The sequence below is a fragment of the Stigmatopora argus genome, chromosome 23 (assembly GCF_051989625.1).
Source record: "Stigmatopora argus isolate UIUO_Sarg chromosome 23, RoL_Sarg_1.0, whole genome shotgun sequence".
Classification (NCBI taxonomy): domain Eukaryota; kingdom Metazoa; phylum Chordata; class Actinopteri; order Syngnathiformes; family Syngnathidae; genus Stigmatopora; species Stigmatopora argus.
The window spans coordinates 1,742,545-1,757,894 of NC_135409.1; the positions used below are offsets into that span (position 1 = coordinate 1,742,545).

At 41.8% G+C, this 15,350-nt stretch overlaps 1 protein-coding gene across 12 annotated transcripts in view; it reads left to right on the forward strand.

Moving 5' to 3' along the window:
• The first annotated feature begins 1,408 nt into the window (after nt 1–1,408).
• Nucleotides 1,409–15,350, forward strand: part of nav3 (neuron navigator 3) — a 232,129-nt gene continuing 218,187 nt past the window's right edge. For 8 of the 12 annotated variants that reach the window (XM_077593701.1, XM_077593703.1, XM_077593708.1 and 5 more), the window contains exons 1-2: nt 1,410–1,660; nt 13,702–14,083. In XM_077593701.1, coding sequence (XP_077449827.1) covers nt 13,891–14,083 — 193 coding nt within the window. In that variant the 5' untranslated portion in view covers nt 1,410–1,660; nt 13,702–13,890. Of the gene's footprint in view, nt 1,661–13,701; nt 14,084–15,350 lie in introns of all 12 variants that reach the window. The other 4 variants (XM_077593699.1, XM_077593702.1, XM_077593705.1 and 1 more) reach the window with 2 other exon arrangements.

Sequence of the window (15,350 nt, forward strand, 5' to 3'; positions counted from 1 at the left end):
CAATCTCCTCCCCTTGCCATCTTATGACCACCAATTATTGGGGTAGCTGGCCTTCATCACATGATCCACCTCTACAAGATATGGTTATTAATGCAAAGATTCACACAGCAAAACGGCATCGTCAAAGTGAACACCACGAGTGCAATGAGATCGTACCGAGATGTTGAACAGCTGGGGCTTGGGTGAAGCATGTTAATGGTTTTTAATTAATAACAAGGTTAGCTGTGTTCCCGTTCTGCAAACAATGAATTGATAACTGATGCGTTGGTGATGACTTCCTCTGTGGCCTGTGCTCTAATCGGAACAACTCCCAAGAGGCTATTCTGTATAGCCATTATACTAGTGATGACAAAGACCTTTGTGTTCTTGTTGTGTTATTGGAGATTAATGAGGTGGTTGTTTTGAGTGATTCCAGGAAATATGACTCATGTTGTGCACATCCTAGGTTAGTTGTTGAGACACGTTTTAGCACCATTTCAAACAAAAATGCCCTATTCTTTTAATGTCCAATTAAACTAAGAAATTAAACTGTGATGGTTGAGGGGTGGAGCAGCAGCAGTTAATCAATGAAAACCCAGATTTTTTAAATAAGAAATAACAGCATTCATCTCTTCTCTTTCATTGTTCTTTAACTAGATGAAACAATGCAACACGTTTAGCTATGACCATAGTTATCTCGCTGTTATCTTGACTGCGAATGATTGCTTCCAGCCCTCTCATTTGAACTGGATTGAGCGTCTACAGCTGACAATCGGACTGAAGCAGGATCGTTCACTGCATATATTTTCAATTACAAGATAATTGTTTTTGGGCAGTTGGCTACTCTCCATGTTCTCATTCGTCGCCTCAATGTGGTCGAGCTCACTTCTCTAATGTGAACATTTCAACAACTGTTCATTTGTATCTCCATTTGATTGTTTTGCATGCCTGCACACTGCAGAGAAGTGGAGCTCCTCTACTGGTTCTGCTGGTGACTCATTGCTCTTTGTTCCACTCTAATGGTGTGTGTGTGTGTGTGTGTGTGTGTGTGTGTGTGTGTGTGTGTGTGTGTGTGTGTGTGTGTGTGTGTGTGTGTGTGTGTGTGTGTGCTCGCGTGGGTGCGCGAGAACGCGCCGGGAAAGCGTTCTGACGACGTCTTGGTCTGTCTGTCTTCTGCTGTTTGATGTTGTTGATTAGAAGCTGGTGTGTGACAAGTGCGTGGGAGTACAAATAAAAAGAAATAAAATACACACGGGAAATTTGTAAAGGTGTGTGCTTGAAACCCCCTTGATGCTTTACTCTAGGGACTGCCATGTTCATTATTCTTCCTAAAAGAAGCATTAAAATTTCATCAGTGCAATGCAATCTGTAGCAGGGTGGGGGTGTGAGAGGAGGAGGGAGAGAGCGAGAGAGTGAGAGAGAAGGGAGTATGCTGCATCCTCTCATTCACTGCTGCCTCATTTTTTCCTCAACATCTCCTCTCTCGTGCCGTCCCACCTATTTCTACTTATGCTACGACTACGACGCACCCGTACTCCCTCACGTCTCCTTAGGCAACAGGATGCAAGAGTTTAGCATCTGGAGACGAGAGGCAGACAAGCTGTGCTTCTCCTCACAGGGTTTGGACATGTGATAGCTGTAAAAAGCTGGATGGATTTTTAAACACACCCAAAATGTAATGGTAAGTCATTTCTCCCTCACTTGTTATGCCTAACTTATTGATTGATGACCGAATCTGATGCTGTCATATTGACCGGCGATTCGCTCATTAGTGCTGCACTTTCCACACATTGATCGTGATTGTGTATTAGAAGTGATCGTTGATGAGACTCCAATCATAAGCGGCTTTAGATGGTCTCTGGTAGCGCTAACAACACTAATGGACTCCTAATTTGGCGCAGTTGAAAAAATGAGTCGCCCGGTGTGAAATTAGGTTGGAGTAGAAGCCCGAAATGGAATGGAGTTGTGGGGTCTTTGAATGGGGTGTGTTGAGGTCCCGCGTAATGGATGGAGAGCCAGCCAGGGTGTGTGGTGGAGGAAGATGAGGATGAAGAGGAGAAGGAGCAGGGTGGAGGATGGTTTTATGAGAGGAAAGGGGGAACCTATCTTCCCTCGTGTGCACGTCCGGAGCTTTACAGTCCCCCTCGGCTTTTTCTCGCAACTCCACACGCCCTTCAATTTAAAAAAAAAACATTCCGGATAGACACAAAACTAGATTCTTTCAAATGGTTGAGAAGCATGTAGCCATGAATTTAAACCTTAGAACAGTCATTTTCTATCTCTTTACTGGGACAAGCTTCCAACTTCTTTAGAAATAATCATGAACACTGCTGTAAAATTTAACTACTGCAAAGCGGTAGGACAAATGTGTGACTGATCTTCATAATGTGTTTTTTGAATGGGTGACCGCTAAATGAAAAATTACACTCTATTGTCTCTAGTGTGAGACCACTACCACTGCTTAATTTCATTCAGACTCATCAATTTATTTCAGATGGACTTTCTTAGAGAAAATACTCAACACGTAGTACAAAATGTATTTAATGTACAGTACAGCGTTATTGGAAACCAATTCAATAGTGGCGGCCCGGTGGCGCGAGTGATTACCGTGTCGGCCTCACAACTCTGGGGTCCTGGGTCCATCTGTGTGGAGTTTGCATCTTCTCCCCGGGCCTGCGTGGGTTTCCTTCCGGTACTCCGGTTTCCTCCCACATTCCAAAAACATGTATGGTAGGCTGATTGGACACTCTAAATTGCCCCTAGGTATGGTTGTGAGTGTGCATGGTTGTCCGTCTACTTGTGCCCTGGGATCGGCTGGCCACCGAGTCAGGGTGTCCAGCACCTCCCGCGACCCTCATGAGGATAAAGCTGTTCAGAAAATGAGATGAGAGAATTCAATACTGGTAAATATTTCTAGAACTGCTGACATATACAGAGACACCTCGCAACTTCACGCTTTGGTTATCGCTGCTTCACTCCTTTGCGGGTCAAAAAATATTCAATTAAAATAAACGCTCTCTATCCTTTTGTGCATCTACCAAACCGAAGAAAAAGCGAAAAATGACAATTATGAAAAAGTGACTCTATTGGACATGTTGAAAGCGGGAAATAGCTTCGCGACCGTAGCTCGAAAATATGACTTAATGAATCTAGCGTTCGCTATATCAAGAAGGAAGAGTCTAACATCCGTAAAACTGCCTCGATATCATTCTCGGAGGATGCCAAAAGGGTCGTAAACATGCAAAATAAGACCATCGACAGAATGGAAAATGCACATTCTGTCTGGATCCAAGATTGCAGGCAAAAGAATATTAGCCTGTATGCAAATATAATCCAAAGTAAGGCTAAAGCTTTACATGATGTTATGGTGCCTGAAGGTGGTGACGACAACGAACAAGACGGCGAGGAAGACGATCCTCAGCCTGGTACCTGAAGCCAGAGTAGCCCACGACGACCACGTACAACTTTCGTTGCCAGGGGTTGGTTCAATAAATTCAAGCGGCGATTCGGCCTTCATAGAGTGTCATTATACGGACAGGCGGCCTCTGCAGACGAAGCAGCAGCGAGGCGTTATGTTGAGGATCTGCTCCCTAATATGGCTCTCTCCCGGGGCAAATCTTCAACGTGTATGAAACTGGCATCTTTTAGAAGAGGATGCCGCCCCGGACATTTCTGTTCAAGGAAGAACGAAAGAAGCCAGGGTACAAGCCTCAAAGATCGAGTGACTCTCCTGATGTGTGGGAATGTTGCAGGAGTCATGCTCAAGCCTGGCCTTATTTACAAGTCACAGAATCCTCGAGCATTAAAAAAAAGGAAAAAAGCTTGCTGCCAGTGTTCCAATAAAAAGGCATGGATTACCAAGTCCCTCACACTTGACTGGTTCCTCGTGTCCTTAATCACACAGGTAAAGCTTTACCTGGCTGAAAAGGGTCTGCCCTTTGAAGTGGTTCTCTTCATGGTCTGTGCAGGAGGTCATGTGACTGATCTATATTATGAAGGGGTACAGGTAGAGTTCCTTTTCCCCCAACACCACCTCCCTTATACAGCCCATGGATCAGGGGGTCATTAGGGCCTTCAAAGCCCTCTACATGGAGAGTCTCATCTCCTCAATTGATGAGACTGACGAGACCTTCAGCATCAAGACGTGTTGGTGGGACTACAACATTGCTACGTGCCTGGCTAATATTCAGAATGCCCTAAAGGACATGAAAGAACAGACACTCATCTCCAGCTGGAAGAAATTGTGGCCAAACAATGTTAGACATAACATGAGTGTTTCACTCCTGACAAAATTCATCACTCCACGGTTGATGAGGCTGTGAGGCTGGCTCGGTTGGTGGGGACTGAAGGCTTCTCCGATATGACGGCAGATGAAGTTAACACTCATCGAGTGCCACTCAAAGCGTATGACAGACGAGGACCTAGAAGAAATGAAAAAATCGGCAAGTGAGGAGGAAGAGGAGTCTGCTAGTGACGAAGATGAAGAACGTGGCCTTATATTACAAGACCTCTTTAATATTGCTAAAGACCTCCAAAAAAGGGCCCAAGAAGTCGACGACAACATGGTCAGAGCCGTCTCTCGAATTCGGCAATCGCATTGATGACGTGATGGCTGTGACGCCCCCCATTAACCGCGATAATCGAGGTATTACTGTATTTGGGTTTTAGCAGAAGCTTCAAAAGGGATTTGAGTTTAATTGTAATGTTCTGAATGAAGCCACATTCACACAGTATGAGGGTGTGAACATTTGTATACAAACACATTATCTCACTTATATTTCTCCTTTCCTTGTTGAACGAATTTGATTGCTATAGGTCACAGTAGAAATGTTAAATTGTGATATATATGTGTGTGCATGTGCGTTTGTAATTATAATATGTATAACCGCTGTAAGACATTTCTTGACCATTTTATTGCACACATGTAGATCGCAATAATCATTCAGTCAGCTTTATAGTTAGAGTGGATCTGATTTTTAGGTTAAAAATCACCTCTCTATTCAGGAGGCATAAAATCCCTGTTGTTAAATGTTAAATTCACACTTGACTGGTCTCAGAGACCCAATTTGTTATCATGAGTAATCACTGTTTGTGTCCCGCGGCGGAATAAAGCTGGCCCACCTTACTTACCTGCGTGAACTACCCCAGCCTCTTTCTAGCCCCCACGGCCCTGCCGTAAATAGTGAGATGATGCATCCCGCAATCAATGTTTGCTAATTTCTGCTAGGGGCTTGGCTGTAAATTTCATTAGAGCAACAAAAGCTCGATTATCGTTGCTTTGTGAACTTCAGAGCAACCTCTGAGATTTAAGAGCTCCATTTCAATCCCCCATTCAGCCCTCAGGAATTGGGGAGCATGCATCACAATATGTTTCCGCTCCTTATTTAGCCTGACAATCTGTTTTACTTAACAGGGTGAGGCGGCGTTCCCCCAACATTCTTGTAAATGGAGCTTTATATCATTTTTTTAGTTTCTTTTATGACTTTTAGCATGATTGAAAAGGGTAAGCGTGAATGCGTCGGACACCATTTTTAGCCAAGACATGGTGGGTGGTGGGACCAGTTTCTTTATGAACCTATGACCCTTTGGTACGTCCACGCGTCCTCTTCAACACACTCAAATTGGACAGTACATTCCAGCAGGCTGTATATCAGCCTTCCAAGTGCCTTATTTCTAAATTGAGATTTCACACTCCTGACCTTATCTTCTCTGTATTTCCCCCCATAGTCAACGATCAAAGCAGCCTCGTACCCCTCTCCCACGAGCCTTTCCCATGATCGTTCACTCCTCCACATCTCACCATATAATGAGATTTGATGTTAATCCCGACACAATATCACAAGATTACGTGGTTCTGTGATGCCCCGTGTGAGCACGTTGGCGCGTGGAAAGCCAAAACACATTCATGTAATCTACGCGTAATTGGGTGCTAATACTACTTGTATGTATATATATTAGTGAAAGGGTGTCCTTTCCGCTTTGCTTTTCCAGTCTGTGTCAACAAAATCCAATTTTCGTGAGTTTGGCAAGCACTGATGAGCCATCCGCTTCTTGTTTCATTCGTCTGTCAACAGTAGGCCTGCCACCATTATTCTACGAGTCCATCTCATATCTGGGTGGGCTTGGCGCAGTTGGTAGCTCCAGTGATCCTAGAACTGAAAGGTTGGCGGTTCAATTCCAGGCTATGAGACTCCACTACAGTGGTACCTCGTCATACGACCACTCGTCATACAATATTCTCGTTTTACGACGGAAATTTCAATCGAATAATTCGCCCGTCATGCGATCAAAATTCCATGATGCGACCAAGCGACGTGGCCATGGCACTGTCTTTTTTGCATATCTTTCGTGTATAACAATATCTACGAGCACCGAATGAGTTATTCAGACCAGGAAACGCACAACGCGCATGCGCGGGAAAAAGAGGGCTTTCTGGGTAATGAAGTATACTCGTGCACACAACGCCGACAGGCAATGTCACTCTTTCTCAGAATAAAACTTTACCCACAATCAATACGTGGGTAAGCTCAGCTGCTGGATTTCCTGTTATTTTTATCTAATACGAGGAGTATTATTTTACTTCTGGTTCGCTGCTCATTAGAACATCAGGGGCACTGGCTCGCAACTCCCCGCAATAGCATCCCCGGTAGCAACTCTATGATAGGTGCCGTTCAAAGCGGATGCGACCACAGATGCTACAAGCTAAAAGGGAGCCGCTAGCCAGCACCCCCGAAGCTCCCATGAGCAGCGGAGCGATCGCTGATAAAAGACTGCTGCTTGTTGGCAAGTGGTCGTGCGTTATCCGATTGTGAGGACATTTGTGTGCATCATTTTCGGAATATTTTGAAGGGAATAGTACAACAGCAAACAGCCCATCGATAGCGAACGTGAGGGTGGAGTGTTTGTTCCGTTTACGAGTGCGTTGTGTGGAAAAAAAAAACGAAGCCCCCCCGCCCCTTTTGTGCGCCGCTCCCTCTCCCCTCGGCGAAATCCGCCCAATTTTAGTTAGATTAAACACATTTTATTTCTATTAAACCACTAGTTATGTGTTACTTTGTTAATAGATGGGGAATTAGAAGAAATAAAACATTTTTCCAATCCAATATCCCTTTTTTGGTGTTTTTTCAGAGGGCTGGAACGAATTAATTTGTTTTCCATTCATTTCAATGGGAAACGGTCGCTCGAGTTACGAGAACCTCGTCATACAATCTCAGTCTCGGAACGGATTACGATCGTATGTCGAGGTACCACTGTATTTAAATGCCCTTGGGCAAAGCACTGAACCCTATTTTGTCCCCACTGGGTTGGCTTCCATGCCAGCAGCACCCTTGGGGTGTGAACGGGTAGGTGAATAGGTGCTAATTGAATGCGCTTTACTAACGGTAAAAAAAGTATTCACCATTTACCAATTTAATCAATTATCAAATTGGTCAACACCTATTTTGAGAGTTAATTGCCTAGAGACATTGATGACCTCAGAATTGGCAAATGGCCCATTTTCAGTGATTTATTCTTTAAAATTGATTTAAAAATATTGGGTTTAAATAAGAAGAGAAAATAAAAACTATTCTCCTATCGTTCTTAAACATTTTCAATTTCTAAGATTATTCAATAAAGTAAAAAAGAAAAATATAGTACTACCTGATTTCCATAATATACACAGTAAATAACATGATTCATATATGAATCAGTTTCGTAATGGCAAAAATAAATGGGTATGAATCGACCGACTATCAATATAAAGTTTGTGGCAGCTCTAGTTTTGTCACAAAAAAAGATAACCAACGAGATTTGTCTGGAAACCGTGTCAGCCTTCACCTTGGAAAAAAATAATTAGCCATGTATTCCGATTAGAACACAAGGTCTCATTACTGCCTTCCTTTTCAGTTGCTGTGACAACAGGAAAAGCCTGGCATACGTTTCTTAATGCCAATTAATATGAACTGGCCCTATTGATTTATATTAAAACGTGGAGATGAATGTGGACATTAACATCTTACTGGTTTTCATTAATATGAAATCATCTTAAAGTGTTAATTTAATGTTTTAAGGTTTATGGTGCTGTTTTGTGCTTTTATGCTATGGCAATCATATGCTTCTGCTAATTTCTCCACGTCCGTCTCGCCACTAACCTTTCAAGTCCTTTTTTCTTTCCTCGCCTTCCAAGGACATTTTTTTCCATCTCACGCTTGTTGTGCAGGATCAACAACCAGACGGGTCAAGACGAAACCTGCTTTAGGTCTTGTAAAATGTGTGCCCTCACTTGTGATACAGTCCCTTTGATTTATGAACTGTTACATAACACAGGACGGTGCATTATGTCAATCAAAATCAGTAATATTTGATTGACTGTTATTGTCATTTAAGGCTGATACTAATATTGAAAGAAGCCATTAGTGCCTTATAGTATTTTAACAAAATGGCAAGATGCTCGCTGCGTTTCACCTCTGGCCCATCGAACCGATCATTTACGCCGTGATCCTCATGCCGCCCTCGTTCACTCCCAGAGGAAATCAGACTGGATCTATGACTGCCGTTTACATCTGGGCAACTTAAAGTGGCGGTGTATAGTTATTGCCTCAGGCCGCATGAATCAAACTTTATTGACGAGTCGGAGACTTGCAGACACCCGTTGAATACCAAGCACTGGGGAAAAGGCCAGTTTTGGGGGAGGTGAAAACCATCTGTGGAATGGGCAACTGAGCACCAAGCAGGAATGAAATTATAGTCTCTACTCCTTATAAATATGCTGTGATCTGCTTTGCGATAGGAGCGTTACAGTTACACGTTAATTCGGTCCTAATGAACGGAGATTTGTATTTGTCAAGTATATCGCCGCATCTTGTTGTGTTACAACGATTATCATGTCGGAAGAAATGTTGCTCAATGAATTTGACTTTTAGTGTGTCCTTGCTTCTTTAATAAGGACAAACTGTCCCTGCTGTTTTCAGGAAAGGCAGATAGAGAAGTGGCTTTAAACCTTGAGGTCTAAATTTGAGGCCAAGCTTTGACCCTTGTTGAACCCCAAGTAACCAATTTAGTTTTACTGTTGGGCCAATGGATTAACGCATTTACTCGCATATAAGCTGCCCGCACGAATAAGCCGCACCCTGAAAGTTGCCTTGACATTTTTGAATTTTACCATTTGTCGCGTATAAGCTGCCCCCTGATTTCCAATTTTGACCTCCATATTCATGGTTTTAATAGCGAGTACAAGTGTGTTACTTTGAAGGGAAAATCTTAAGAAAAATCACCACAAGTAGTATTTCTGAGATACTGTATCAATCAAAAGCACATTATTATGGTCACAATCATAAGGAAGTTAATATGCCTGTCTTTGTAAATGCAAAATATCAAATTATTCAATTTGAAAAAAGAAATAAGTATATTGATGAAAACTTGATGCTTTCTAATTACAGAAATGACAATTTTCTTACTAGAAGTTTAAGATGTTGTGGCAGCCATATTGCTGCTAATGTCAAAATATCTCAATTATGTTGAATGTTCATATTCCTCCAATAGTTGTCACTTTCAAACAAGGAATAAAACTAAAAAAAATAAGGTGGGATTTTGTTTGATTTCAAAATCAAGGCTACTCGTGTCTGGTGAAAAAAATGTAGACGGCAGCACCCCGACCTCACTAAGATGGCAGTGCCCCGAGCGAGCAGTGAAGGGAACGTTATGCATTTTATGCAAGATACGTTTTGTTCATGAATTTCATTCAGAGCATTTTATCGTTTCTCTATCTTGAAAAAAAATGACCGTACCGGCATTCGCTTGCGTTGTGACGTCACAGCGCACGCTTGGGCGCCATGTTTTTCGTGACGTCATCATGTCGCGTCACCGTGTCACGGCGCCGTCAATTTGCTATTTTTTTGCAAGTCGTGTTTTTATGCGCATATAAGCCGTACCCTCGATTCAGTCATCATTTTTTTGGGTCCGGCAAAAGCGGCTTATATGCGAGTAAATACGGTAATTGAAAATGGATGAAATTAGGTCTTATGCAGTTAAAATGAGTTAAACAAATCCCTATACGTTTTCACGGCTAAGGAGAGTGTTAGCAGCTGTGCTTTCAGCCAAGTTAGGATGTTTTTTAGGCCACTTGCACCAAAATCCAATTTTTGCTTCATTTTTATAATCACCTAGCACAGCAATAACCCCCATGTATTATCACTTTCTCTTGGAGATCCCTAAAGGAGAGTCATTCACACCGTACCGCATTGCCAAAAAGCATTCAATCACGAGCAGAAATCTCATGAACTCTTTCCGACAAATTCCATGTCCACGGTGCTTATTCGATTGCTCTTAACTGAACACGTTGTAGTGTTATATGACACGGGCGTTTATAGCGGCGTTGCGTTTTATTTAAAGTAATTATTGTAGCCTTTGATTGAGAAACATGGCAAAACTTGATTGTGCGTGTGAACAATTTAGTTGTACTTTGCTTTGTTTCTGAGTTTCCCATCAAAATCCTCAAACGTTCAAATCCAATGGGTGAAAAGTTTCATGTATCAGAAACTAAACCCAAACTCTGTAAGCAATTATTGCTTTTAACGCCAAAGACTGGGAGTTCTGAGTAAAGTATTGCATTGATATTCCCCACATGTTCTTCATTGCTGGGTAAAGTCAAGATGGTTTGGCCTTCAGTTCAGACGAGTTCAGTTTGAATGGCAGATGCTGCTCTATGCCAGATGCAATAACCCTCGTAAAGTCCAAAACAGCGGCTAGGCACCAATCCTGCGCTTCTCTTTGCACTCTTGGACCCTCCGTACAAGTTTACCTAACCTCAAAATGATTCAATGCTCCCTCAGAGAACTCTCGGTAGAAAATAATTTTGGGCCGATGAAACACCAATCAAGATCAATCAGTCATTTTACACCAGTACATTAAGCGTCTCCCCCATAGCAACACTGGCTTTGATATGCAGATAACCTCACACTTGTACAGTTACCATATTTTCTCGCATATACGCCATATTAGTCGCCCCAAAAAAATTATGACTGAATCAAGGGTACAGCTAATATGCGCACAAATTAGACTTGACATGCGAAACTGCTGGGAGACAGATGAAACGCCATAACGTAAGACAATGCGGCCGATACGGTCATTTACAGTGGTACCATGAGATACGAGCTTAATGCGTTCTGGGACTGAGCTCGTATGTCGATTTATTCGTATCTCAAATCAATGTTTCCCATAGATATGAGCTAAATACAAATTAATTCGTTCCCACCCTTTGAAAAAAACACCAAAAAACAGGATATTACAATGTAAAAACATATTTTTATTGGTTGTAATTCACCATCTACTAACCAAGTAACACATATCTAGTGGTTATGATGTTTAATAGTAAAATGAGGCATTATTTTATACAACGGTGAGTTCGTGGATGGGTGCAAGAGAGAGAAAGAGAGAGAGAGAGAGAGAGAGAGTCATGACGGATGCGCTCGTAACATAACATAAAATTTAAATTTAACTTAAATGAACTTAGATTCCTATACACTTAAAAAATGTTTTAATCTTATGTTACACTAAATTTAAACCTTCTTGTGCAATAACCAAGGCAAAGAGGTTAATGTATTCCTCCACGGCTTTTGGCGAACTTCCTGTTTCTCCATACATATTGGCGAGCCAGCTCAGTCATGCATATAGTACTCATGTTTTTTTATTATTTCGTGCTTAATATCGATTGTAATCATACGCGTTTTCTTTGCACTACCCTTCATTGCACCGGCTTGCTTTGGATCCATTGTGTTTCCCTTAATTTTGCACTGACTAATGCAAAAAAACACAATGCAACAAATGCAAAAAAAATGCAACGCTCCGCCCAGTGCTCATAGACATCTTTGCACAAGGGAGATGCAGCGATAGAGACAGTGCGGTGGAATCATCAGCAGCCTCTCGCCGCCTGGCCAACTGGCTGTCTCAAATGCTCGTATCCCAAAATGTGTCTCGTATCTCAAGGTAAATATTTGCTCGGAATTTTACCCGTATCTCAAACTCCTCGCATGTCGGGGCACTCGTATGTTAAGGTTTTACTATATTTCGAAATAGAGAAGAGATAAACAGATAATTTATTTTGACGCCTATGTATGAAATTCAAGAAAAAAAATTATCTTGCTTAAAACGTGAAAAAACTCACCTACTTACGCTCAGGTCCCCGTCACAACCTGTTCCAGCTGCTGCCTTCTGGCAGACGCTACAGGTCTCACAAAGCATAGACAAATAGACTTAAGGACAGTTTTTTTTCCCACAGCCATCAGGACTCTGAACTTCCGTTAGCACGACGCACAATCCCTTCTGTGCAATAACTTCGGGGTGTCGGGGTGTGCAATAAAATCTTAGATCAGGGGTGTCAGACTCGGGTTGGTTCGTGGGCCGCTTTAATGTCAACTTTATTTCACGTGGGCCGGACCATTTTAGATATAATATTTAGATTTTTTTTATAAATGGATTAAAAGAACTGGATTAAAAGCCCTGAATATTCGGTTTTTTATAGATCTAAAACAATGTTTATATTAGCTTTTTTATATATTTTTTTAGATTTTACAAAATGATTTTTGAACTAAAAACACAGAAAAAAATGATTAAAAAAATTACAAAAAGGGGGAAAATCAGGAAATTTAATATACCTCTATACCAGGGGTAGGGAACCTATGGCTCGGGAGCCACATGTGGCTCTTATGATGGGTGCATATGGCTCTGAGCTAAAATATGGAAACCAGTGGTGAGAGAGCAGAGTCCCGAACGCACCAATAGGAACGTCACGTTGGGACTGTGTCATTGATTTCAGTGATACTCATTGAACTCATTGATATTCATTGATTAGCAACAGCGTAACAACGTTGTCAAAGGAATTCAGAGACTTTTTGTATTTTAAAAGTGATAAAATGACTACAAAATTTCATGTATTTTGACTTTTAAATTGTGAGTATGGCTCACAAGGAATAACATTTGAAAATAGGAATTGTTTATGGCTCTCTCTTTCAAAAAGGTTCCCGACCCCTGCTCTATACTCTTCATTTTAATTTGATCCTAAAACAGAAAGTCATGATTTACTTTCCCGGGCCACACAAAATGATGCGGCGGGCCAGATTTGGCCCCCGGGCCGCCACTTTGACACATTGGTCTTAGATTAGAATTTACCTTAACAGGACGTGACTCTATATTTTTATATTACTTATTGATGTTCTTTTACTGGGAAAACGCACTTTGTGGAGTAGCACCACCAATTTCGTAATACGCAGCTGTGTATGATGACAATAAAGGCTTTTGATTTGATTTGATCTTAACTAGTGATAACAAACTAGACCGCTACGGACACACTTCCTGGGTGTACTGCTCACGTGATTTGCCTACATGCAGGCAACACCCTTTTATAATGTGCATTCCAGCAGACGATCCTTTCGGTTCATACAGAATCTCAGAGATACCACGTGCGGTGATTTTTCTTAGGATTTTCCCTTCAAAGTAACACATTTGTACTCCCTATTAAAACCATGAATATGGAGGTGGAAATTGTGAATCAGGGGGTGTCTTATATGAGGGAAATTGTAAAAGTCAATGATTTTAAGGTCATTTTAAGGGTACGTCTTATACACGGAGGCGGCTAATATGCAAGAAAATACGTTACGCTTCGAAGGGAATATTGATTTTTCTGAGAGGCGCGGTGTGTTTTTATTAAATGTATCAAAGGCTATCATCTCTCTGGTCTTTCCCAAGGGTTGGAAGGACTCGTTGTTGGAGCTGGTGATGAGGATTATCTTTTGAGGTATCTGCCCTGGGACTTCAATGTAAAACTTCAAAAGAGCGGACAAATGACACTCTCTTTATAACCACCTGTTAATCTCCGAAGCCTACGGTTAAAAACTGATTCAACCCTACTGACCATCCACCTGCTATGGATCACCTATGTCTGGTGGAAAGGCCGAGCTGGACACGGGTGCTTGCCGGCAGACTGTAGGCCTTCTTGGTTGTTTTCAGACCACAATTCATGTGATTTTCACCTGGAATCATTACATATTCGGAACCTGGGATGGATGTACCAGAAGCCGGCAAGCATGGCAAGAAGTCGACGGTTCAAAAACTGGAGGACCAGAAAAAGGTCGGTAAACATTTTTCACCTCATAATCCATTCATGTTTGTGTGGTGTGCTGGACTTTTGCTACAGCGGAAGACAATATGTAAATTTGTTGTCCTCGTTTGTTTCTGCTTTTGGGTTAGTCCCCAGTGGTACCTATGCTGCAGATCTACCAATACCTATTCATAAAGATGAAAGGTCTTGTTACAGTTGAACCTCAGCACCACCAGTTGTTTATGTGTGCTGGCGGGATTAGGGCCTGGACTGAATATACATTCCTTGATCATTCAGGAGACAAATCTATCCCACATGACGCTGATAATAGTGATATATTACCTAAAAGATAGGCTGATTTATACCTCAGTCGACTACGACCTATAAATTTCTATGTCGACCCCATTGACTTGGTATCTCTCAAATAGATTTTGATAATGCTGCAGGAGCTAGAAGAAAATAGGCAGTAATACATGAGGATTGACCTGGGTGATATATATATATATATATATATATATATATATATATATATATATATATATATATAGTCATACCTCTATTTACAAAATAAATCGGTTCGAGAACTTTTTTTTGTAACTTGAAAATTTCGTAAGTAGAGGTGTACTTTATATGTAAGTTCTCTAATTCGTTCCACAGTCCTCACACAACTACCAACTAAACCCTTTAAAATTGGTCAGTGTTCCAATTTTGTATGAAAGATGTGAGGAAACACAAAAATTTGAGAAAATTACAAGGAAATAATTTTTTAATGTCTTAAAATGAATAAAGCAAATGAAAACGTGCCCTGCACCGCTGAAATAGTTCCTTCCACGGCCGTTATTATGGGAGATGTAATACCCCCCACCATCTACTAACAGAGTAACAAATAACTATTGGTTATGATGTTTAATACTAAACTGACACATTATTCAGTACAACACGTTGTGCACGCAGGAGACAGAGAGAGAGAGAGAGAGAGAGAGAGAGAGAGACGTTGGACGGTAACGCGCTTGTAACATAACATATGTAAACATAAAATTACCGTATTTTCACGACTATAAGGCGCGCATAAAAGTCAAAAAAATTCTCCAAAATAGACAGGGCACCTTATAATGCAGAGCGCCCTGTGTGAGCGCCGAGCGCCGCCGAGGGGCGCCGAGCGGGAGCGGGAGCGGCGGGGCTCGGCCACGATCGCCGAGAGAGCTCCGGGGCCTGACTGAGCACTACCTGCGAAGACGCTCTTTATATAGAGAGAAGGCGGACGTTGGTGGGGCAAAGCTTGGGAGGGGGTGTGTGG